This window comes from Bubalus bubalis, chromosome 2 (assembly GCF_019923935.1).
Source record: "Bubalus bubalis isolate 160015118507 breed Murrah chromosome 2, NDDB_SH_1, whole genome shotgun sequence".
NCBI classification, from domain to species: Eukaryota; Metazoa; Chordata; class Mammalia; order Artiodactyla; family Bovidae; genus Bubalus; species Bubalus bubalis.
The window spans coordinates 112,241,165-112,266,213 of NC_059158.1; the positions used below are offsets into that span (position 1 = coordinate 112,241,165).

The window sequence follows — 25,049 nt, forward strand, 5'->3', positions numbered from 1 at the left end:
TGTTAAGTCTCTAGCCTCATTAAAAGTGCAAAAAGTAATTAGCAATGTCCTTATGTGTGGGCATGTATGTATGTGTGTGTTAGGGAAAACATCTGTGCAATTCATTTTTCTCTGTTGCAAAACTGAGTTAACACGATAGGTTATTCACTGTAATAATATTTTAGTCTTATGAAAATTATCAAACAAATCCATATGTATTTGTTCATTATGTTTTAAACTATAACCTTTTGACTCTGGTTTTTCTGGTCAGAAAATATCATTCAGTTAATATTTGTATAAGCTGATGAGCTTAGAAACTTTTATAAAAAAACTATCATTCAATGTAATCATAAGGCTAGATAAGGAAGCAGAGGGCTATTTGAACATATAACCCAAACCTTTCATGTCTAAATAGGTTTAATAATGTATTTGGCAGTTGTCAGTCTCAATTCTAATGTTCCTTTGCTAAGAAAAAAATAAACTACATTCATAGCAAGTGTGGATATTTCCTATTTTGGGCCAGAGGTGAAAAGTTTTATGGAAGGGAGATCAGGCTTCAGGAATGTTAATTTTTCTCATCATTCTAAAGAATAATAGTTGGTTGCATTTCACATAGCATTTATTCCTATATCTAAGCTATGTTTATTTTTATTTGTATATTCAAGCTAATAATTCTGGCATCTTTTTTTAAGCAGTTGAAAAATCTACATTATGAAAATGAACATTATCAGGGCTGCAATCCTTCTCAAGATAAAAGTAGTTCTCTTGTTTGCATAATATCTTTGTAAATCTTTCGGGATTTTACCATAACTCCAAGAATTAGATTACCACCTGAACGAAGTGATATGCAAACATTATTGTTCGTGTTTGTCTATATCTCCCATTGACTCTATTGGTCCACATGGTGTTATGGATACCAGGTAAGTTAAAACATACTTGTGATATAATTTGATGTTCTAAAAATATCACAAGCAACCAGAGTTATATGCTAAAGCAGAATTAACATTTATGAGTTAATAAGAGCAGAAGGTCATTCATGTGATCTGTTTATTACTTTTCATGGCAGTCCCCTTTGCCAAACTTTACCATGGTAGATAAAATATTTCTTATTAAAGCAAAAGATAAACATCAGCTTCTCAAACTTCTGCATCTCATATCCATCCCCTATCAAATCATTTTACTTTCCTACCCACAGGTCTAATTAATTCATGAATTCTAAAATGTTCTAATTCTAAAAATGTTTATGGACAATAATGACATGCCAGTCATGGTTCTAAAATCTGCAGTGGCAACAAGCAAGATCATCCAGCCCCAGCTACATCCAACCTTTGGAAGCCACATTTAGGAGGGGAAAGAGAGGAAGTCTTTTTGATTGTGCTTCAAGTCAAATTTATCTTCCCTTCCATTTTCATAGCCATCTGCTCATTTGATGCTCCAACACCAGCAGTATCTGGCCAATCTGTCCTGTTTTTGCCATTAGCAGTTTGTTTCCCTTAACTGAGCTTCTGTGACTTTCCTTACACACAGCTCAAGTAGTTTCCATGACACTGTGTATAAGGCCCAGAGCTTATCATCATGGTGCCCTGAGATGAAGTTAATCAGGTTTAAGTTGTCCATGACAGCAACACAAACTGGACTGAATTAGGCAGAAGAGCAAATGTAGTTGCCTATGTTGCCAGGAAAAGCAGGAGGGCACTTAAGTGAGAAGGGACCAGAACTTGATATTTGTTCTGTTCCAGTTTCTGTCTCTTTCTAGTTTTACTCTCTCTTCCTGCTTTTTCCACAGGCGTGACCATGGCATGGCAACTCTCCACTCAAATACTTAGAGCATCACGAACAGAAAGAAGAGAGAGTTCATTTTCTCAACTTAAAATTTTTGGAGGAATTTGTGATACTAGACCAAGGCTTGAACCAACCCATCCTGGTTACCCACCAGTACTGTGGTTGGGGTAGGGTCTTTCAGCATGGCCACTTGCAAATATCTATGGACAAGCCGGTCGCCCAGTCTCTGTATACAACTAGGTCACTTACTTTTCCTTTTCCATGAGCCTTCCTGCATGCACTTGAAGAAGAGTTATGTTTTCTCATTTGGTCTAGAGAAGAACCCCCCACAGCTGAGTTCTCCAATTACTCTTTTTTCCTCCATCACTTGCAATTATTCCTGAGCCTTTTCTTATCCTAGCCCCCATGTCCAAATTCTTTTTTTTTTTTTTTCAATTTACATTTCTATGTGCAGAACAGAGCAGCCTTGAGATTGTAAACATACTGGAGGACATGAATTAGTCTATTCAAAATGGCTGTATGGATTTATGGCTCACCTCAGACAAGGCCAATGGGATCTAAAGAAGAGTATAACACAGCCCCATATTTCAAAGTACATAACCTACCTTGTTGTGGGCCTAGTCATCATGTGATTGGAAAAGAGTCAGAAATACTGATATCAACTATAGAAAAGTTGATTATTCAAACAGATTCAAATTTGTGGGCATTATATTTACTGTTATCCTTCAATGAATGCATATATTAGAACTTAGAAGAGTGTCTACCTTTGGACAAGACTCCAACAAAACAAAACAAAAACCTCTTACTCTAGTACAAACTGGGACATATTCAGTGCTCAAAAATGCATCTGACTAAAAGCATTCAACTATGCAATCATCCTATGTACTTTCAATAAACTATTGATCATACCTTTTTGTCATCACTTGTCCCACGTGACTCTTGACACAGAAGACTCTCCGTGTCTGAATGCCCACACCGCATGTAGCTTCTCCATTCCAGCCAATGGTTGCATTAAGGGCAGTTACTAATGTGTCTTTCGAACAGGGACCCCAAGGTGATGTCTCCCAGTACAGCTGCATGCATGAATGGTCATTGCATGAGCGATATTCTTGGAGGGCCTGACTAGGAGGGCATGGTTTTCCACCTGCAAATATCAAAAGAAAAAAGAAAACATCGTTGTGGCTGTTATTAGCATATTGCTGCTGTTATTCCTGTCATTATTGTTGTTTTTCTTGTTTTAATGTTCTAGAAAGATGGCCTTTTGGAACAATCTTCCTAAGACCTGAGCCATTGTACAATGTTTCTGACTCTATGACCACGGTTCTTCTGTCATGAGTAACAACCTGAGGACGATATACTTCACCTTTCTCTTCTCAATAACAGGCAACAGTATGTAAAAAACAACAACAAAAAATCAATTCACTTGGACATACCTCTCCTCCAGCAACAAAATACAAAGAAACTGTATGGGACTAAAAATAACGCTGTGCATTCCCACCTGGGACAAATTCGGAACACAAGGTACAAAGAGATTAAAAAATCCAACTGTCACTTTTGAAGAGCCTGGAGCAAAAGCAGGTTACTGTACATGCCTCCTGCCCACAACATTAACGGGTGGGCAAAGCAACTAAACTACCCCTCCAGCCACGACCCCTGGACACACCCTTACCCTCACCCCCACATACGTGAGCAAGTTAGGGAACCTGTTGCTGTTTGTTCCCATTACCCCTTGGTGCAGCAGAGGCCCTGAAAAAGCCTTGCTTGAAAAAGATCAATCGATTCTACTGCTCACGTCTGTGTCATGTATCTCTTGAGATAAATCCCAAAGATACCTGCTTTTATTTTAATGTTATTATGCTGACATAAATTAGCCAGTTAGATATAATAGACAATGACCTTGAAGTGGTATTATTCACACACAAATACTCACACACGTTACCTGCATATGGGCTCTCTTTCCTAAGACAGCATGATTTTTCTCAGAGAACCACTTTAAGACATCCATCCTGCCTCAAGCAGTGCATTTTACTGCAATTTGAGAAATCCAGAAATCTCTCTTCAAGTTTGGCAGGAGAGGGCTCACCCTTAAACTCTGAAATAATATCTGACAATGTGTTATCCACTGGCAGGGAGACCAGACGACTGTGCGTTCCTACACTCCTGGGTGAGTCAGACAATCACATTTCATTACTATCTTTTCTTTCACAATTTTATATCTATGTAAAAACTGGTATTTATCTAAAGCATTGATGCTTCCCCCTGACTCTCCCACAGCATAATGATTTATTCAGTGGGCCAAATACTTGAGAAGATTTGTGACCCTGATTTTGTTATTCTTGTTATTCTCCCCCCATTAAACACTATTGACTTTTTTCTCCTTCCATAAAAATAACAGACAAAAGGAGGAAGCCACTGTACTTTGAGAACATGAAAATCTTCATTCCTCTTGAACCTGACCCCATTTCTTATGATCACAGAACAGAATCTTATCTTAAAAGGAGCTCCTCAAAGCAAGTGGCCATATTGCTCTGTTGTCCTCACTGAGCTGTTGGCAGACAGAGCCAAGGGAGGGCCTAAAAGAAATGAAATGGCATGTGTGTCTGGGGACGGAGACCATTGCTCTAAGTGATAGAAACAGCTGCTCCTCTAATTTGTCCTCAAGTCACCCGTTTACAATCCCATAGCACATTTTAGCTTCTTCAATGCCATTTTCACAGCCTTCATCGTTTTCCCTCTCACCATGTGCCAGCCTGACAGAGCAGGAAATGAGGACATGCAGATCAGGTACTTTGCCAGTGTTAGTGGCGGCTCCAGGTCAAGAAGCCACATCTCTTGATTCCTAATTTTGAACTCATTCTACCAGGCATATTCCAATTATGTTCCCAACTGCATGAGCTATCAGAAGCTGGATGTTTACCAATGAAGTCTTGTCTTCTCCCCTAAAAACGTATAACATCTAACACCCATCTGCCTGCCATGACCTGAATGTGCCTGAGTGCTATGATACATCATGCATGCTCAGTCACTCAGTTGTGTCCGACTCTTTGAGACCCCTGGACTGTAACCCACAAGAATCCTCTTTCCATGGAATTTTCTAGGCAAGAGTACTGGAATGGCTTGCCATTTCCAACTCCAGGAGATCTTCCAGACCCAGGGATCAAACCCATGTCTCTTGCATTTTCTGCATTGGCAGGTAGATTTTTTACTAAAACAAATCATGTCAATCATGGGAACCCAACATAGGTCAACTAGGGAGAGAGAAATGCTTGGAAAGCAAATTGTTTACCTAGATTTAGGGACTAGAAACCTTTCCTATTACTCACCTTCTCCAGCCAATGCCAGGATAGTCCTTGACCTGGTCTGTTTCCCATCGGAGTTTTTATTTGAACAAGACTGAGAGCAGGATGACCACTCTGTCCATTCGCTCACCACACAATCCATCCGGCAGGGAATTTCACATGCCATCTGTTCAGGAGGTGGAGATGCTGGGCAGAGACTCCCTGATACGTCTTCTCCTGTAATCAGCCAGATCAAGACAGCTGCTGATGAATGTAAAACCAAGGCCAGTCCAGGAACATTTAGATTCATCTCTTCCTCTATTAGTTCAGCTTAGCTTAGAAGACTTCACCCTGTGCCTAAACCAATAATGTTTTGTTGTTGTTGTTGTTGTTCACCTGTTCACAATATTTATGTGAAGAAAAACTTTTAGGAGATAATTTGGCATTTAGAAAGGTAGATACAATAGGAAAACTGCCTTTTGTCATCCTTCCCAGGGACAAGTGGGTTTCTTCCAGGAACAATTTAGCCTAGATGGCTGGGGACAAGACTGATGTGCTATTGACAACCACATGTAACAAGTACATGCATTTCTGCAAAATTGGAGCTAGAAGCATCTGCTGACCTGAAAAACCACAATTTATGCTGAGCCATCTATTGTACCCCCTTCCCAAGTTATCAGTCTAATTTTCTGTTGGGTGTTTTCATCTCCAAATGCATGTGTGGGTCCTCAGTTATTTCCAACTCTTTGCAACCCCATGGACTCTGGCTATGGAATTTTCTAGACAAGGATATTGGATTGAGTTGTTATTTCCTAATCCAAGGGATCTTCCCAACGTAGGGATCAAACCTGTGTCTCCTGCAGCTCTTGCACTGGCAGACAGATTGTTCATCACTGTGCCACCTGGGAAGCCCCGTCTCTAAATATGCAATCTTAATGAAGACTATTGCACAATGGTTCATTTATTCTATTTGTGCATAGTGGTAAATAATCCAAAGCCACAGTGGATATGAACCTGTGGCTAGAATTATACACTATGTTGAAACAAATGGTGAACGCAAGCCCCCAATTTTCCCAAATCTATTCCCCCTTTGATGAACTACTCAAACCAAAACACACAGACACACACACATGATAATGGGGAATGTAGTTTTATGATTAACAGACACAGCCAAGGGGATCATTTCTAAGTTGCTATTCTATATCACAAATGATTATAATGAATTTTTTTTTCTAAACTCTCTTTTAGGTTATTTATCCACTACTTTTAGAATTCAAATATTCCTCTTTATAGATAACAATTCCACTCTTACTATCCCCTCATTTACAGTCACCTCATGAATACAGAAGACATGAACAATAGTAAAAACATTTATGGTTTGAAGCAACAATATGAAATGTGGAATGGCAGCTCTAGGAGACAGGCAGTTTCCTCTTTGTGACTTTATGCCCGTGGAATTCTCTTGTCATAATCTGACACAAAAAGTGACTGTGAAAAGGGGCTACTATTTATGCAGCATCTCCCTTGTGCAAGGCACTGTCCTCATAAGATGGTCCTAGAGACACATGTGACCCATCTTGTTTTGTAGATGAGGAGTCAGTGGCTCTGGAAGGAAGACTTGCTCAGGGTCACAAAACTTGCTCACAGCCCTGAGTAGGGAAGCAAATGAAAACTTTCTGACTCCAAAAATTCTGGTTTCTCCATTAACTATATTGTGTCTAATTCCAAGAGATGGATAGTTCTTTTTAAAGGAAGTACCAGATTGGCCAAAAAGTTCATTCAGTTTTTTACACCCAATCTTACAGAAAAATCTGAAAAAACTTTTTGGCCGATCAAATAAATAAAACAGCTGTCAGTGAGCAAGACTCCCTGGAGGAGAAGCTAGTGCCCTCCTACGATTTGCATTCATATTTGTAACTGAGACCAGGCTCACTGCCCTTGAGGTGCAAATAAAACTTTTCAAGCATATTATAGGAAGTAATAGAAATTCTAGCAGATAATCACGCTGAAAGACCAGTTCCAATCACTCTTTTTTCAGTCTCAATCTATTTTCTTGTTGAATCTACACCGTATACTACATGTAAACACAGACACAGACACACACACACATACACACACACACACACACACCAATATAACTTAGGGAAAGGGCTTCCCCAAGTACAGAAGTAGGCAGGTCAAACAAAACATACCAACTACATCTAACCAAAATTCAATTTCCACATTCATGAATATTATGAGCATAACTTCTACACAAAAACTTTTCAAAGCAGTGTCTTGCAAAGAACATTCTGAGGAATAAGATATTTGAAGGTTCTTATTTTAAAAGGGAGGGTGGAGCTAAGAAGTACTAGATTAAAATAGTAAAACTGGTCTCATTACTGGAGAGTAGTGAGCGTTAAAAATGCCAATTATCACATAAACTCCCTTTGATGCAAATAGGATGTAGTATTTTCCAGTCTTATTTGACTAATGGTTTTCCTTTTGGGGGAGCATCTCTCCCAGAAATTTTATTTTTTTCAATATGCTTTGAGAAAAATCCTGCCTTCAAGAGTTATAAAATTATCAACTACTATTTGATGAGCATGTATTACATCCAAGGATTAATGGGATAAATCTAAATGAAGATACTGTGATTTATCCCCCCAGAGCTCATGATTAATAAGAGATGAGCTATAAATACAAAAAGATAAAACCTAGTCCAAAAGTAAATGTCAAGTACTGTGTATTTCAAATAGAGAATCCTATAGTGATTTAGGGAAGAGAAAGCTCTCTGGGGACCTAATCTGAGAGTAGAAGACTCTCAATAAGGAAAAAGAGAAAGATTAGGAACTGGTGGCAACCAGGAGGGCATGTCAGTCAATACAAGTGTCAACAAAGGTATAGTGATAGGAAAATACAGCTATGTGGAAGGCAGTTAAACCTGAGGCTCCATGGGGGAAAAGAGAAAGCATATGTTGGAAGAGTTGTTTGACATCAAATTCTGGATAACAGACTGAAACACCAGTTCTATTTCCACCTTCATTCAATTCCCAAACGCCCAGGTTTCCCACGACCCAAATTTAACATCCTGTAGGTCACCCATCATCTAGTAGCTTTAGTATTCACTTCCAGTGCTGGAATGGTTTTTAAAACCTAAGCTTTCCTATAAACTGTCCATTTACACAGGGCAGTGAAATGTCAATACTCCCACCAACACTTTGACAGCTTGTCTATATGGGCCAATGCAGAAATGCGAGCAATCAGATAAGTTGTTCTTTAGTGAAGCCAAGCTAATAGTCAAAAGCAGGCTATTCAGTTCGTGTGTGAGCTATTTTATAAGAAATCTTGCCAAAGAAAAGATCACAATGGGATCTTAGTTATGGGTAACCTAGCCAGACAGAGTTAACTATCTGAAGGTGGAGCTTAGGACCACTTATCCTCTGGGGCATATCACTTAACTTCTTTGAACCTCTGTTATCTCATCTGCAATAATGAAATAATAACACCTACCTTTCAGGGATAGTCTAAGGATTAGAAATCACTAATGCAGAATACACGGCAGTGTTTCCAACAACAGAGGGAGGAGACAATATAGAGGAATGTGAAATAGATCACCAGTCCAAATTTGATGCATGAAACAGGGCATTCAAAGCCAGTGCACTGGGACAACCTGAGGGATGGGATGGGGAGGGAGGTGGACGGGGAGTTCAGGATGGGGGACACATGTACACCCATGGCTGATTCCTGTCACTGTATGGCAAAACCCACTACAATATTGTAAAGTAATTAGCCTCCAATTAAATAATTTTTTTTTTTTTTTTTTTAATGTCTGCAAAGACGTACACCACCAAATGGAGAAGGGAATGGCAACCTATTTCAGTATTCTTGCCTGGAGAATCCCATAGACAGAGGAGCCTGGTGGGCTACAGTCCATGGGCTCACAATGAGTTGGACACAACCGAGCAACTAACACTACACTACACCACCAAAACCTAACGGCATTCTTGATCTAAAAAACTAGAGATGGATGCCATAGCCATGAAAAGCACTTGCTCTAACATGCATATATATGTACACATTACCAGCAACAGCTTCACAGACTAGTTCACATAATATATAAAGAATGCTTATAATTATCCAGATAATTTTGCTTATATGTGACTCATCTAATCCATTTAAAAGCCAAAAATAAAGCACTTGAGCCTGAGCAAGCTCATTGGCCCATCTACACTGGTACAATTATCATCCTACTGCAGAGAGAACCTATATCAAAAGGGGAGCATTTATACTTTCCTGTTTTCATTTTCATGGATGGATCAATGAGACCACCTGAAATCTCAGGCAAGCGTGGGAAATAAAGCAGCGCATGGGACAGAAACTTAGTCATTAAAAGTGATTTTCACAAGCTCTTATAATCTAGTGTCACAATAAAACTGAATATATTTAAGAAACTGAATTCATCTTTCAAGAAGACTCTCAAATTTTTCCCTGTCCTCATCAAGTTCCCTGAGATCAATAATGACAAAGTGGATTCTCTCCTCTCAAGGAGTAGACTTCCTTAAATTAGTTGTGATTCTGAAAATAAGGGATAGGGTGCTGCTCCAACTTTGTGACTTTTTAAAAAATAATTTAATATGGTGACATCCCATTACATAAAATTAACCATTTTAGAGTAAATATTTCAGTAGCGTTCAATAAATCACAACTTTTTTACAGTCCATCATCTCTATTCTTTGTGATTCTAGAGACCTTGGCTTAGATAACTGGGTGACCCGGTCTTGCCCATGGGTCATAGTACCATTCTCATGCTTGCCCATTCGTGACTAAAAACAACAGTTCTTAGATAAGAGAAAGATTATTTTCTTTTTTTCCAAGTACAGTATATTTACAATGCTGTATTAGTTTCAGGTATACAGCAAAGTGATTCAATTATGTGTGTGTGTGTGCATAAGAGGGACTTCCCTGGTGGCTCAGAGGAATCATTTTTGGATTCTTTCCCATTATAGACTAATACAAGATATTGCATATATCTCCCTATGCTACACAGTAACTCTAGGTCCACTATGGAACTAGGAACTATGGATGGAGGTTCGTGACATTGTACAGGAGACAGGAAACAAGACCATCCTCAAGAAAAAGAAATGCAAAAAAGCAAAATGGCTGCCTGAGGAGCCCTTACAAGTAGCTGTGAAAAGAAGGGAAGCGAAAAGCAAAGGAGAAAAGGAAAGATATATCCATTTGAATGCAGAGTTCCAAAGAAGAGCAAGGAGAGATAAGAAAGCCTTTCTCAGCGATAAATGCAAAGAAATAAAGGAAAACAACAGAATGGGAAAGACTAGAGATCTCTTCAAGAGAATCAGAGATACCAAAGGAACATTTCATGCAAAGATGGGCTCGATAAAGGACAGAAATGGTATGGACCTAACAGAAGCAGAAGATATTAAGAAGAGATGGCAAGAATACACAAAAGAACTGTACAAAAAAGATCTTCACAACCCAGATAATCACGATGGTGTGATCACTCACCTAGAGCCAGAAATCCTGGAATGTGAAGTCAAGTGGGCCATAGGAAGCATCACTACCAACAAAGCTAGTGGAGGTGATGAAATTCCAGTTGAGGTATTTCAAATCCTGAAAGATGATGCTGTGAAAGTGCTGCACTCAATATGCCAGCAAATCTGGAACACTCAGCAGTGGCCATAGGACTGAAAAAGGTCAGTTTTCATTCCAATCCCAAAGAAAGGCAATGCCAAAGAATGCTCAAACTACCGCACAATTGCACTCATCTCACCTGCTAGTAAAGTAATGCTTAAAATTCTCTAAGCCATGCTTCAACAATACATGAACCATGAGCTTCCAGATGTTCAAACTGGATTTAGGAAAGGCAGAGGAACTAGAGATCAAATTGCCAACAACTGCTGGATCATTGAAAAAGCAAGAGAGTTCCAGAAAAACATCTATTTCTGCTTTAATGACTATGCCAAAGCCTTTGACTGTGTGGTTCACAATAAACTGTGGAAAATTCTGAAAGAGATGGGAATACCAGACCACCTGACCTGCCTCTTGAAAAACTGGTATGCAGTTCAGGAAGCAACAGTTGCAACAGGACATGGAATAACAGACTAGTTCCAAATAGGAAAAGAAGTATGTCAAGGCTGTATATTGTCACCCTGCTTTTTTAACTTATATGCAGAGTACATCATGAGAAACACTGGGCTGGAGGAAGCACAAGCTGAAATCAAGATTGCCGGGAGAAATATCAATAACCTCAGATATGCAGATGACTCCACCCTTATGGCAGAAAATGAAGAAGAACTAAAGAGCCTCTTGATGAAAGTGAAAGAGGAGAGTGAAAAAGTTGGCTTAAAGCTCAACATCCAAAAAATTAAGATCATGGCATCCGGTCCCGTCATTTCATGGCTAATAGATGGGGAAGCAGTGGAAAGAGTAGCTGACTTTGTTTTTCTGGGCTCCAAAATCACTGCAGATTGTGATTGCAGCCATGAAATTAAAAGACGCTTACTCCTTGGAAGGAAAGTCATAGCCAACCTAGACAGCGTATTAAAAAGCAGAGACATTACTTTGTCAACAAAGGTCCGTCTAGTCAAGGCTATGGTTTTTCCAGTGGTCATGTATGGATGTGAGAGTTGGACTATAAAGAAAGCTGACCACCAAAGAATTGATGCTTTTAAACTGTTTTGTTGGAGAAGACTCTTGAGAGTCCCTTTGCCTGCAAGGAGATCCAACAAGTCCATCCTAAAGGAGATCAGTCCTGGGTGTTCATTGGAAGGACTGATGTTGAAGCTGAAACTCCAATATTTTGGCCACCTGATGCGAAGAGCTGACTCATTTGAGAAGACCCTGATGCTGGGAAAGATTGAGGGCAGGAGGAAAAGGGAATGACAGAGGATGAGATGGTTGGATGGCATCACGAACTCAATGGACATGGGTTTGGGTGGACTCCAGGAGTTGGTGATGGACAGGGAGGCCTGGCGTGCCGCGGTTCATGGAGTCCCAAAGAGTCAGACATGACTGAGTAACTGAACTGAACTGAACTCTAGGTCCCTGTTGCTCATCTATTTTAAATATAGTAGAGGGTATCGTGGGTGTGTGCATGCTCAGTCATGTCTGATTGTTTGTAACCCCATGGACTGTAGGCCACCAGGCTCCTCTTTCCTTGGAATTTTCTAGGCAAGAGTACTGGAGTGGGTTGCCATTTCCTCCTGCAGGGGATCTTCCCAACCCAGGGATTGAACTCACATCTCTTACATCTTCTGCATTGACAGGCAGGTTCTTTACCACTGAGGCCACCTGGGAAGCCTGTAGTATGTATCTACTAATCACAAACTCCAAATTTATCTCTTCTCCTATCTTTTCCCTTTTGGTAACCATAACTGTGTTTTTTTACATTTATGTGTCTGTTTCTGTGTTGTAAATGAGTTCACATGTATCATTTTTTTTTTTAGATTCGACATATAACTGATATCATAAGATATTTGTTGTTTTGTGTCTGACTTACTTCACTTAGCGTGGTAATCTCTAGGTCCAAATGACAGAAAGGTTCTTGAACACATGAATAAACTCAAGATTCCCTGAAAATCTTTTTTTCGGGTTCAAATGTATATGCTACTTAAAGTATAAATAGTTCACAGCAGACTCTCTATGGTGGCCATGTAAATTTAACAGTAACGTAGCTTTCAGACTTTGGCTTTCCACATAAAATTAATGTTTCAGCCATACCTATGCTATATACTATGCCCTGTGGCACCCTTTGTTTTATAATACTAAGGAACTAGAATTTAATATTATAAGCCACCATCTCTCTCTATAATAATAGAACAGCTGTGTTTCTTATTTTTCTGACCTGTACTATGTGTCCAAAATGAGAAAAGATATAGACAAAATAGAAATAAAATCAGAAACCAGATATCTACATATCTACAGTCTGATTTAAAAGTAGACTAGCATTTTGTCATTATACACAATTTAAGCTATCTTATTCTTTCAAAAAATAATGCAAATTGGGTACTTCATCGATATTTCCTCTTGTATAATATTACACTATCTATGGAAAATAACGAAGCAGTTATTGAAAATACTTTACACGTCATAAAATTTTATGTCCTATTTAAATCTGAGAAGAATGCCAATAAACGTTGATTAAATGCTTGCCAACAGCTAGTAAGATGTCAGCGGATGGTATACAGCAAATTTTGTGGAATTCATATGCACTTAATTTCATTTTTTAAATTTAAATGTTATCTCTTTAAATGTAAGTAGCCCCTAGCCACTTCTGGACTGGGGCTCTACTCAGCTAAGGAAACGTTTATACTTCAAAAGAACAAAATATGAAAGAAAGCCAAGGGCTAAACAGAAGTTAGGTGCAACTCTGCAATGCCAACAATGCAATCAATGTTTCTGCTTGCCAATTTTACCATTTGAAGCTTATCTATCTAGTTTGTACACACAGAAAGGCAAATTTTAAAAATATGATGTTAAGTATTATCATATTTATAATAACAAAAACAACTGAAGTAATAAAATAACATCAGCATGTGATATCTGGGAAAGTATAGAGTGGGCTGTATGCTGCACAAACCACATTGCTTTTTTTTTTTTCCTCAAGTTTTTTAAAGTTTTAATTGGAGGATAATTACAATATTGTGATGGCCTCTGCCATACATTAACATGAAGCGGTCATAGTTAAACATGTGTCCCCTCCCTCTGGAACCCTCTCCTACCTCCCTCCCAACCCCATCCCTCCAAGTTGTCACAGAGCACCAGCTTTGCATTCCCTGTGTCATACATCAAACTCCCACTGACCGTCTATTTTATAGACGGTAATATATAATATATATATATTATATGTATATAATATATAATTATCCCACCCTCTCCTTCACCTCATGGATCCAAAAGTCTGTTCTTTCTGTCTGTGTCTCCTTTGCTGCCCTCCTGACATCATTAGTGAGGCACTCCTGTCACACCTGAGGTACAGGGAGCGTAAAACCACTTGTTCAAGAGTCATGTGGCTGGTAAGTGTCTGACCTAGAACTGGTAAACATACCAACTAGACCCTAAAAGCTATATTCTTAACTATTTTGCTGTATTGTGTCCTGGTTCATATCTCACATACGCCTTTCTCATCATATTACTTTTAACTGATACTAAACTATGAAGAAAGAATTCTATACAATCCATTGTCAGCGAGTAAGTATATTTAGTATTGGAAAGAATCAGCCCAAAGGAGTGAGCAGCTTAATTATCTAGGAGTTGCATCATAAGATGAGGCAGAACAGGGTGATATTTTTCAAAAATAGAAAAGATAAGCAGATGAAAAAGAGTTCATCATGCAGAGTTGGAAGAACAAGATAGAAGGCAAGACAAAATAGGAACACGGAAGTATGGATGTTCAGCAAAAACAGTGCACTGTATGACTAGATAAATGATACAAACACAAGCTAGACCTATACCAGTGATGTGGCACTAGAGGTAAAGAACCTGCCTGCCAAGGTAGGACATACGAGAGATGCAGGTTCGATCCCTGAGTTGAAAAGATCTCTTGAGAAGGAAAAGGCAGCGTGTTCCAGGATTCTTGCCTGAAGAATCCCACAGAGAGAGGAGCCTGGTGGGCTACAGCACATGGAGCCACAAAGATCTGGACATGACTGACTGAGTGAGCACACACACACACACAGCTGTATGCACGCACACTCAGTCGTATCGGACTCTTGTGATCTTCTGGACTATAGTCCACCAGGTTCCTCTGTCCATAGAATTTTCCAGGCAAGAAGACTGGAATGGGTTGCCATTTCCTACTCCAGGGCTTCTTCCTGACCCAGGGATTGAACCCCCATCTCTTGCATCTCCTGTGTTGGCAGGCGAATTCTTTACCACTACGCCACCTGGGAAGCCCAGTAATGATTAAGGACGCTCACAAAGCAGAATAAAAATACCCTTCTAATAGCTGATCAAAGAAAAGAAAGGAGAACATAAGAGCAAAGGCTAAAATAAACATAGGGGAAAACTCAAGCATTAAAAGCAAAAAGACTTTAGGTAAGAAATAATAACAGCTAAATATAAGAAAACAATATTTCCAAGATAAACATATTTACAATGGCCAGAAGCTGAAATTGCATCTAATGGCAGGTGAGCTCTTTGTTCAGAAGTCTGTCTAACTGAGCAGCTGTATCAAGTTCCTCAGCATACAAGAATATATTGATAATAGCAGCTAACACTTTGATCATTTAGAATGTACTCAGCATAATGTTACACTTTACATGTATTTAGTAACTCATTGATGCTCAAAAACATCAATAATAGTAAACATGTATACTGTACATAACAGATGTTAGTTATTACTCTAAGTGAATTACATATATCAACCCATTTGGACGTCACAATACTATGCCATAAGCACTACCATTATGTTCATTATATAGAGGAGAATACTGAGTCTTAGATGAGTTAAAATTACCTGCCCAAAGTCAAACACAAGTAAAATGGTAGAGTTTGAATTTCGACCTGGGTAACCTAGCTCTAGAGCCCATTTCTTTTTTTTTTTAATTTTATTTTTAAACTTTATAATATTGTATTAGTTTTGCCAAACATCGAAATGAATCCGCCACAGGTATACCTGTGTTCCCCATCCTAAACCCTCCTCCCTCCTCCCTCCCCATACCCTCCCTCTGGGTCGTCCCAGTGCACTAGCCCCAAGCATCTAGTATCGTGCATCGAACCTGGACTAGCGACTCGTTTCATACATGATATTATACACGCTTCAATGCCATTCTCCCAAATCTCCCCACCCTCTTCCTCTCCCACAGAGTCCATAAGACTGATCAATACATCAGTGTCTCTTTTGCTGTCTCATACACAGGGTTATTGTTACCATCTTTCTAAATTCCATATATATGCATTAGTATACTGTATCGGTGTTTTTCTTTCTGGCTTACTTCACTCTGTATAATAGGTTCCAGTTTCATCCACCTCATTAGAAATGATTCAAATGTATTATTTTTAATGGCTGAGTAATACTCCATTGTGTATATGTACCACTGCTTTCTTATCCATTCATCTGCTGATGGGCATCTAGGTTGCTTCCATGTCCTGGCTATTATAAACAGTGCTGCGATGAACATTGGGGTACACGTGTCTCTTTCCCTTCTGGTTTCCTCAGTGTGTATGCCCAGCAGTGGGATTGCTGGATCATAAGGCAGTTCTATGTCCAGTTTTTTAAGGAATCTACACACTGTTCTCCATAGTGGCTGTACTAGTTTGCATTCCCACCAACAGTGCAAGAGGGTTCCCTTTTCTCCACACCCTCTCCAGCATTTATTGCTTGTAGACTTTTGGATTGCAGCCATTCTGACTGGTGTGAAATGGTACCTCATAGTGGTTTTGATTTGCATTTCTCTGATAATGAGTGATGTTGAGCATCTTTTCATGTGTTTGTTAGCCATCTGTATGTCTTCTTTGGAGAAATGTCTATTTAGTTCTTTGGCCCATTTTTGATTGGGTCATTTATTTTTCTGGAGTTGAGCTGTAGGAGTTGCTTGTATATTTTTGAGATTAGTTGTTTGTCAGTTGCTTCATTTGCTATTATTTTCTCCCATTCTGAAGGCTGCCTTTTCACCTTGCTAATAGTTTCCTTTGTTGTGCAGAAGCTTTTAAGTTTAATTAGGTCCCATTTGTTTAATTTTGCTTTTATTTCCAATATTCTGGGAGGTGGGTCATAGAGGATCCTGCTGTGATGTATGTCGGAGAGTGTTTTGCCTATGTTCTCCTCTAGGAGTTTTATAGTTTCTGGTCTTACATTGAGATCATTATCCATTTTGAGTTTATTTTTGTGTATGGTGTTAGAAAGTGTTCTAGTTTCATTCTTTTACAAGTGGTTGACCAGTTTTCCCAGCACCACTTGTTAAAGAGATTGTCTTTAATCCATTGTGTATTCTTGCCTCCTTTGTCAAAGATAAGGTGTCCATATGTGCGTGGATTTATCTCTGGGCTTTCTATTTTGTTCCGTTGATCAATATTTCTGTCTTTGTGCCAGTACCATACTGTCTTGATAACGGTGGCTTTGTAGTAGAGCCTGAAGTCAGGTAGGTTGATTCCTCCAGTTCCATTCTTCTTTCTCAAGATCGCTTTGGCTATTCGAGGTTTTTTGTATTTCCATACAAATTGGGAAATTATTTGTTCTATCTCTGTGAAGAATACTGTTGGTAGCTTGATAGGGATTGCATTGAATCTATAAATTGCTTTGGGTGGTATACTCATTTTCACTATATTGATTCTTCCAATCCATGAACATGGTATATTTCTCCATCTATTAGTGTCCTCTTTGATTTCTTTCACCAGTGTTTTATAGTTTTCTATATATAGGTCTTTAGTTTCTTTAGGTAGATATATTCCTAAGTATTTTATTCTTTCCATTGCAATGGTGAATGGAATTGTTTCCTTAATTTCTCTTTCTGTTTTCTCATTATTCGTGTATAGGAATGCAAGGGATTTCTGTGTGTTGATTTTATATCCTGAAACTTTACTATAATCATTGATTAGTTCTAGTAGTTTTCTGGTGGAGTCTTTAGGGTTTCCTATGTAGAGGATCAATGTCATCTGCAAATAGTGAGAGTTTTACTTCTTCTTTTCCAATTTGGATTCCTTTTATTTCTTTTTCTGCTCTGATTGCTGTGGCCAAAACTTCCAAAACTATGTTGAATAGTAATGGTGAGAGTGGGCACCCTTGTCTTGTTCCTGACTTTAGGGGAAATGCTTTCAGTTTTTCACCATTGAGGATAATGTTTGCTGTGGGTCTGTCATATATAGCTTTTATTATGTTGAGGTATGTTCCTTCTATTCCTGCTTTCTGGAGAGTTTTTATCATAAATAGATGTTGAATTTTGTCAAAGGCTTTCTCTGCATCTATTGAGATAATCATATGGTTTTTATTTTTCAATTTGTTAATGTGGTGTATTACATTGATTGATTTGCGGATATTGAAGAATCCTTGCATCCCTGGGATAAAGCCCACTTGGTCATGGTGTATGATCTTTTTAATGTGTTGTTGGATTCTGATTGCTAGAATTTTGTTAAGGATTTTTGCATCTATGTTCATCAGTGATATTGGCCTGTAGTTTTCTTTTTTTGTGGGATCTTTGTCAGGTTTTGGTATTAGGGTGATGGTGGCCTCATAGAATGAGTTTGGAAGTTTACCATCCTCTGCAATTTTCTGGAAGAGTTTGAGCAGGATAGGTATTAGCTCTTCTCTAAATTTTTGGTAGAATTCAGCTGTGAAGCCGTCTGGACCTGGGCTTTTGTTTGCTGGAAGATTTTTGATTACAGTTTCAATTTCCGTGCTTGTGATGGGTCTGTTAAGATTTTCTATTTCTTCCTGGTCCAGTTTTGGAAAGTTGTACTTTTCTAAGAATTTGTCCATTTCTTCCACGTTGTCCATTTTATTGGCATATAACTGTTGATAGTAGTCTCTTATGATCCTTTGTATTTCTGTGTTGTCTGTTGTGATCTCTCCATTTTCATTTCTAATTTTATTGATTTGATTTTTCTCCCTTTGTTTCTTGATGAGTCTGGCTAATGGTTTGTCAATTTTATTTATCCTTTCAAAGAATCAGCTTTTGGCTTTGTTGATTTTTGCTATGGTCTCTTTTGTTTCTTTTGCAATTATATCTGCCCTAATTTTTAAGATTTCTTTCCTTCTACTAACCCTAGGGTTCTTCATTTCTTCCTTTTCTAGTTGCTTTAGGTGTAGGATTAGATTATTTATTTGACTTTTTTCTTGTTTCTTGAGGTATGCCTGTATTGCTATGAACTTTCCCCTTAGGACTGCTTTTAAAGTGTCCCATAGGTTTTGGGTTGTTGTGTTTTCATTTTCATTAGTTTATATGCAAATTTTGATTTCTTTTTTTATTTCTTCTGTGATTTGTTGGTTATTCAGCAGCGTGTTGTTCAGCCTCCATATTGACATGCACATCTTTGACTCAATGTCAGGACAATTTGTGTACCCGGCTGTACAAAACTCAATCCAGTGGAGAATCAGTGAACTGTGAAGCATCCCAACACATTTAGCTCATGAATTCTGTGTGTTACTCAGGGTGCAAGAAGATGCAAAAGGGCAGAAACAGTCTATGATTTAGGAGCAAACTACAATCGCTCAAAAAAACTCCAAGTAAAACCTAATAAAATTCTTAGTGGGGAAACATCACATTTTCTTGGTCTCTGTCACACATTCCAGGGGGAAGTAACCACTATTTTATGTGTATTAAAAAGGTCTGAAAATTATGCACTCTGATTTAGGTTTGGAAAAATATTCATATATTTCTGGTTTTGACACCTTCCAAAATGTGACCTTGAAAAATAACTTTTTCTTTTCTAACAATGACATCAGTTTGCTCACAGCCCCAATTTCTGGTCAGTAGTCAGGGCCAGATGGGAGTTGGGGAAGTAGGGGAGGAACAGAAACATATCCATTTAAAGTAACTTAGCAACTCATGATCAAACTGTATCATTTCAAAGTTAACTCCATCTCAGTTTTTCAGTGCTTCTCCCTCTCTCCTTTCTTCCCTTCTCTTTGGGTGGCAGCTGAGTCTAAGAAGAACATCTGTCTCAGAGCTGCACATTCTCCTTTGAATTCTGTTGGATCCCTACTGAGCTATTTCCATCAACCTGGTCTTGGTGTACCATTACCTAGTCCTTAAATGTGCGTCTGCATCCGCTCTAATTTCAAGGTTTCCTATTACAGCTTCCAACTTTCTAATCCACACACTTTATACTCATTTAGACTTGACTGCAAGCTAGGTCCAGTTTCCTGGAGGGGTCAGCACCTCCACATCCTATAGTGGGGCATGATTTCAGGACTGCCCCCATATTACCAGGAAACTGGGGAGACCCCACTGGGAAGGTGGTGAGCAGCTGGCTCAGACCCACTCTGTGCCTGAACACAGCAATCACTGCTTCACTGTGGCAGCCCCATCGCTTTTTGTTGGGAAACAAGGAACTCTGTATGCAGTCTGTTTCTGCAGGCTCAAACCAGAGAAGGAGGTACTGGCCCTACTGCTTTGGTTTTCCCTTTAACTTATCTGAAATGTCCATAGTTTTCATTTCCTCAGCCCAGCATTTCAACTGCAGAATGAAAAGGAGCCAAGGGACCTCATGTCCATGTACTTCTCAACATTCTCCCTAGATTCCTTCTTTCTGATCCAGGAAACCATCTAATGCAGAAGTCTGGCTTGTGCTAAATCTGTATTCTGAGACTTCAGGCCTCTCATTTTAATCTCTGGAGGGAGCTCTTCAGAACTTATAAAACACTTTTCTTCCATACACCTGCCTCTTGCATAAGAAAGTCAGTTTTTCAGGATTATTGTCCCTGAAAAGAGCTTTAAGATTTCATTTTTGGGCACTTACTTCTTCTGTTTGCATCTGAGATATAATAATAACCTAACTTTTGTGGACACAGTGGATAGCTCAGAAATCTACTGAAGTGGGGCAGGAGGGTGGGGGAGGTCCTGTCCAGTAAGGCACAGAAGCAGACACCGAAGGAAAAGCACTAATGCATCTTAAAACATAATTTGAGGACATCTGCTTAGTGTGGAAATCCTGTTTCTCATGAGAATTTTATAGAGATTCTAATTTTTAAAAAGATTAATCCAGAGGGACAATAATGGAATAAATATACTTAATAATGCAAGACATGCTTTTACAAAGGAGAAAATCTCAGAGTAAATAAACAGCACATGATAATGGACAGAATATTGGGAGGAGCTGTGACATCTGGGTTTGAGTTCTGCCTTGAACACTTAACAAAATATGGCCACGAAAAATGGTTAAGCTTTTTTAGGCTCCAGAAGCCTTGTGTAAGTAGGAGGTGGGGCACTGCTATCATCCTTGATTATATTATCTGGTCAGATGATAGATCAAAGAGGCTAATGCAAAATAATGCTTTGGAAATTGCAAAGCATCATTTATATATAATGCAGCTTTTTATTATTGGTGAAAATGGGGCTAAAGGGCACTCCAAATAGGAAAATGATTTGAGTCAAAGATACTATCTTTCTTCTCCATCTCAATTTTGTCATAGCTAGAAAAATAAGAGGCACTGAAATGATTATAAAGAAATAATGTTACTCACTTCATCTATCTACTTATCTAGCTATATAACTAGCTATTAAGAAAAGGATTTGGACCAGCTTGAATATGTGGTATACCTTTAGAAAGCACTTAAATTTGTCTAAAAGCTTTCTGAAAATCAATATTTTTAAGTTAAACTGAGGAAGTCAACAGAGTAAACCAATAAAAGATCAGTAAAGAATGGTCATTTTCTCTCTGTAATTAACCTTCAGAAACATAATTTTAATGCCTTTAAGTGGGAAATATATTATGATTTATTTAACTACTTCACTTTAATGGCACAATTAAGATGTTTTCAATTTCTCTTTTGATAACTAATACTACAAAGAACATTGTTGACTAAATCGTTGATTGCTTTCCTAAGAATAAATTTCTAGAAAGGGAAAAATAAAGTCAAAGAATATGAACTTCACTGAAATCCTTGCATGGAAAATAGTGCCAGTTTGCTTTTTAGTTTTTTATTCCTTATCTTACCTTCATTTTAAAATTTGCATACAATAAAATTCACTCTCTGTGCTATACAATCCTGTGCATTTTGGCAAATACATAGAGCCTTGTATCCATTATCAAAACTATGAGACAAAACAATTCTATCACAAAAAATTTCCTTGTGCTGCCTTTTTGGAATCATCCCTTACATCCTCTGATCTCCCCCAAAAAACTTGATATGATCTCTGTTCCTACAGTTTTGGTCTGTCCCCCAGAACGTCACAACAGTGCAATTATACAGCTTGTAGTTTTTGTACCAAAGTGCATTTGAGATGTGCCCATGTTGCTGCATATAAGAAGAATAGTTTATTCTTTTTTTTTTTTTTTTTTGCTGAGTAGTATTCCATTTCATGGATACAGCACATTTTCTTTGTCTATTCAGCTGAAGGACATTTGCATTGTATCCACATTTTGGTGACTATGAATAAAGCTGATATACAGGTCCTTGTGTAAATATAAATTTCAATTTTTTTTGGTAAATAATTAGGAGGGTAAATATTGGATCATATGTAAGTGTTGATTTTATAAGATACTGTCAAACTGTTTTCAAAGTGACCAGACTATTTTCATTTCATCAGCAATGTATGAGCTTTCTGGTTGCTCTGTCTCCTACCAGCATATGGTATGACAACTCTTTTGCTGCTTGCTTAATTTTTATTATTCTTATAGGGATATAGTGGTAATATATTGTCATTTTGATTTCAGTTCAGTCGCTCAGTTGTGTCCGACTCTTTGCAACCCCATGAATTGCAGCATGCCAGGCCTCCCGGTCCATCATCAACTCCCAGAGTTTACCCAAACTCATGTCCATCAAGTCGGTGATGCCATCCAGCCATCTCATCCTCTGTCATCCCCTTCTCCTCCTGTCCTCAATCCCTCCAAGCATCAGGGTCTTTTCCAATGAGTCAACTCTTTGCATGAGGTGGCCAAAGTACTGGAGTTTCAGCTTCAGCATCAGTCCTTCCAATGAACTCCCAGGACTGATCTCCTTTAGAATGGACTGGTTGGATCTCCTTGCAGTTCAAGGGACTCTCAAGAGTCTTCTCCAACACCACAGTTCAAAAGCATCAATTCTTTGGCACTCAGCTTTCTTCACAGTCCAACTCTTGCATCCATACATGACCACTGGAAAAACCATAGCCTTGACTAGACGGACCTTTGTTGGCAAAGTAATGACTGTTTTTTAATATGCTATCTAGGTTGGTCATAACTTTCCTTCCAAGGAGTAAGCATCTTTTTAATTTTATGGCTGCAATCACCATCTGCAGTGATTTTGGAGCCCCCAAAAATAAAGTCTGACACCGTTTCCACTGTTTCCCCATGTATTTCCCATGAAGTGATGGGACCAGATGCCATGATCTTAGTTTTCTGAATTATATTTTCCTAATACTAATGATGCTGAATATCTCTTTATGTTGTTACCATTTTTACATTCTCATTGGTGAACTGTCTATCCAAATCTTTGACTTTGTTTTTATTTGGATTAAGTTATGGATTGAATGTTTCTATTACTCCAAAATTCACAACCCCCACTGTTATGGTATTTGGAGGTATGGCCTTTGGGAGGTGAATAGCTTTACATGAGGTCCTGACAGTGAAACTCTCATTCTGAGCTTAACGTCCTTATAAGCAGAGGAAGAAAGAGCACACAGTGAGAAAGTGGCTGATACAGACCAAGAAGCAGGCCCTCATCAGACACCAATCTATAGGCACCTTGAATTTGGACTTCAAGGACAGTTCCAAATAAATGTCAGTTTTCAGTTCACCCAGTCTATGGTATTTTGTTATAACAGCGGCAGCTAAGACAGGTTGTTCTCACTGAGTTTTAAGAGTTCTGCATATATTCTAGATATAAGTCCTTTGTCAGACTTGTGATTTGTAAATATATGCTCACAGTCTGAGTGGTTCCTCTTTTCATTTTCTTTTTTTTTTTCTCAGCAGTACTTTTTTTAATATAAATTTATTTCTTTTAATTGGAGGTTAATTACTTTACAATATTTTATTGGTTTTGCCATACATCAACATGAATCTGCCACAGGTATACACGTGTTCCCCATCAGCATCTTTTCAAAGCAAAGTTTTCATTTTTAATTAAACTTTTAAGTTCCATTTGTCAACTTCTCCTTCATGCATTGTGCTTTTACACCATATCCAGTTTGCTTTTCAAAAAGACAAATTTTCAGGAAGGAACAGAAAGTGGGTTGTCTGCTGCAAACAAACACTTATTTGAAACTTACATATTAGGATCTAAAACTTCATAATTTTGATACAGTGACGTCTCTAACGAGTGTGTCCTAGTGTCTAACAAAACACACACATTTTGAAAACATTGCAATGTGTTTCCATGACAAGTAATTACTGATATAAGAGTTGAGAGTCAGCATTATAACATACTGACGATATGTGTCATGCAATGATAATTAGCTTCTGGGTACACAACTTATGTCGTATTCACACAGTATAATGGACAATGTAGGAAGATGGGATTTGGTCTTTTGTGACGCTGCATCAAACATTTGGCACAATGTATGGTGTCTATTAGGTCTTAACAAATTCTGACTGAAGAAATTAATGAGAAAGGAAAGATATTTAGCCTGTTTAAGGTATAAACAAACCATAGATTATGCTTTGTAGTAGGCAACTGAACCTCAGTGCAGTATGCACTGAGAGATAACTGTGATGAATCCATCTAGGTGATGTCAGGCACTAACTGGGATACAGGCCAGGGTTAATAACCCACTATTAACTGAGAGAGAGCACAGCATAATGGACTCTGGAGTCGGACTGCCTGGGCTCCAATTCTACTTTCTTTTTTTTTTTTCTTAAGATTTTCCTGATATGGACCATTTTAAAAGTCTTTCTCGAATGTGTTACAATATTGCTTCTGTTTTATATTTTGGTTTTATGACCAAGAGGCATGTGGTATCTTAGCTCCCTGACCAGGGATCAAACCCACATCCCCTGCATTAGAAGGCGAAGTCTTGAACCACTGTACCACAGGGGTGCTGGTGATTTAGTGGTTAAGTCATGTCCACCTCTTGCAACCCCAGACCGTAGCCTGCCAGGCTCCTCTGTCCATGGGATTCTCCAGGCAAGAATACTGGAGCAGGTTGCCATTTTCTTCTTCAGGGGATCTTCCCAACCCAGGAATTGAACCCAGATCTACTGCATTGCATGCAGATTCTTTACCGATTGAGTTATGAGAGAAGCCCTCGTACCACCAGGGAAGTTCCTCTAACCCTACTTCTGACACCTATCTAAATTGGGAAAGGAGTATATCAAGGCTGTATATTGTCACCCTACTTATTTAGATTATATTCAGAGTACATCATGTGAGATGCCAGACTGGATGAAGCACAACTTGATACTGTCAGGAGAAAAATCAATAACTTGAGATGC

The 25,049-nt window shown here is 38.6% G+C and overlaps 1 protein-coding gene across 3 annotated transcripts in view; it reads right to left on the reverse strand.

The window, feature by feature from the left end:
* Nucleotides 1-25,049, reverse strand: part of THSD7B (thrombospondin type 1 domain containing 7B) — a 1,246,259-nt gene that overhangs the window by 492,602 nt on the left and 728,608 nt on the right. For all 3 annotated transcript variants that reach the window (XM_044935904.2, XM_025276961.3, XM_045164228.1), the window contains exons 8-9: nt 5,085-5,276; nt 2,671-2,905 (exon numbers count right to left, since the gene is read on the reverse strand). In XM_044935904.2, coding sequence (XP_044791839.2) covers nt 2,671-2,905; nt 5,085-5,276 — 427 coding nt within the window. The remainder of the gene's footprint in view (nt 1-2,670; nt 2,906-5,084; nt 5,277-25,049) is intronic.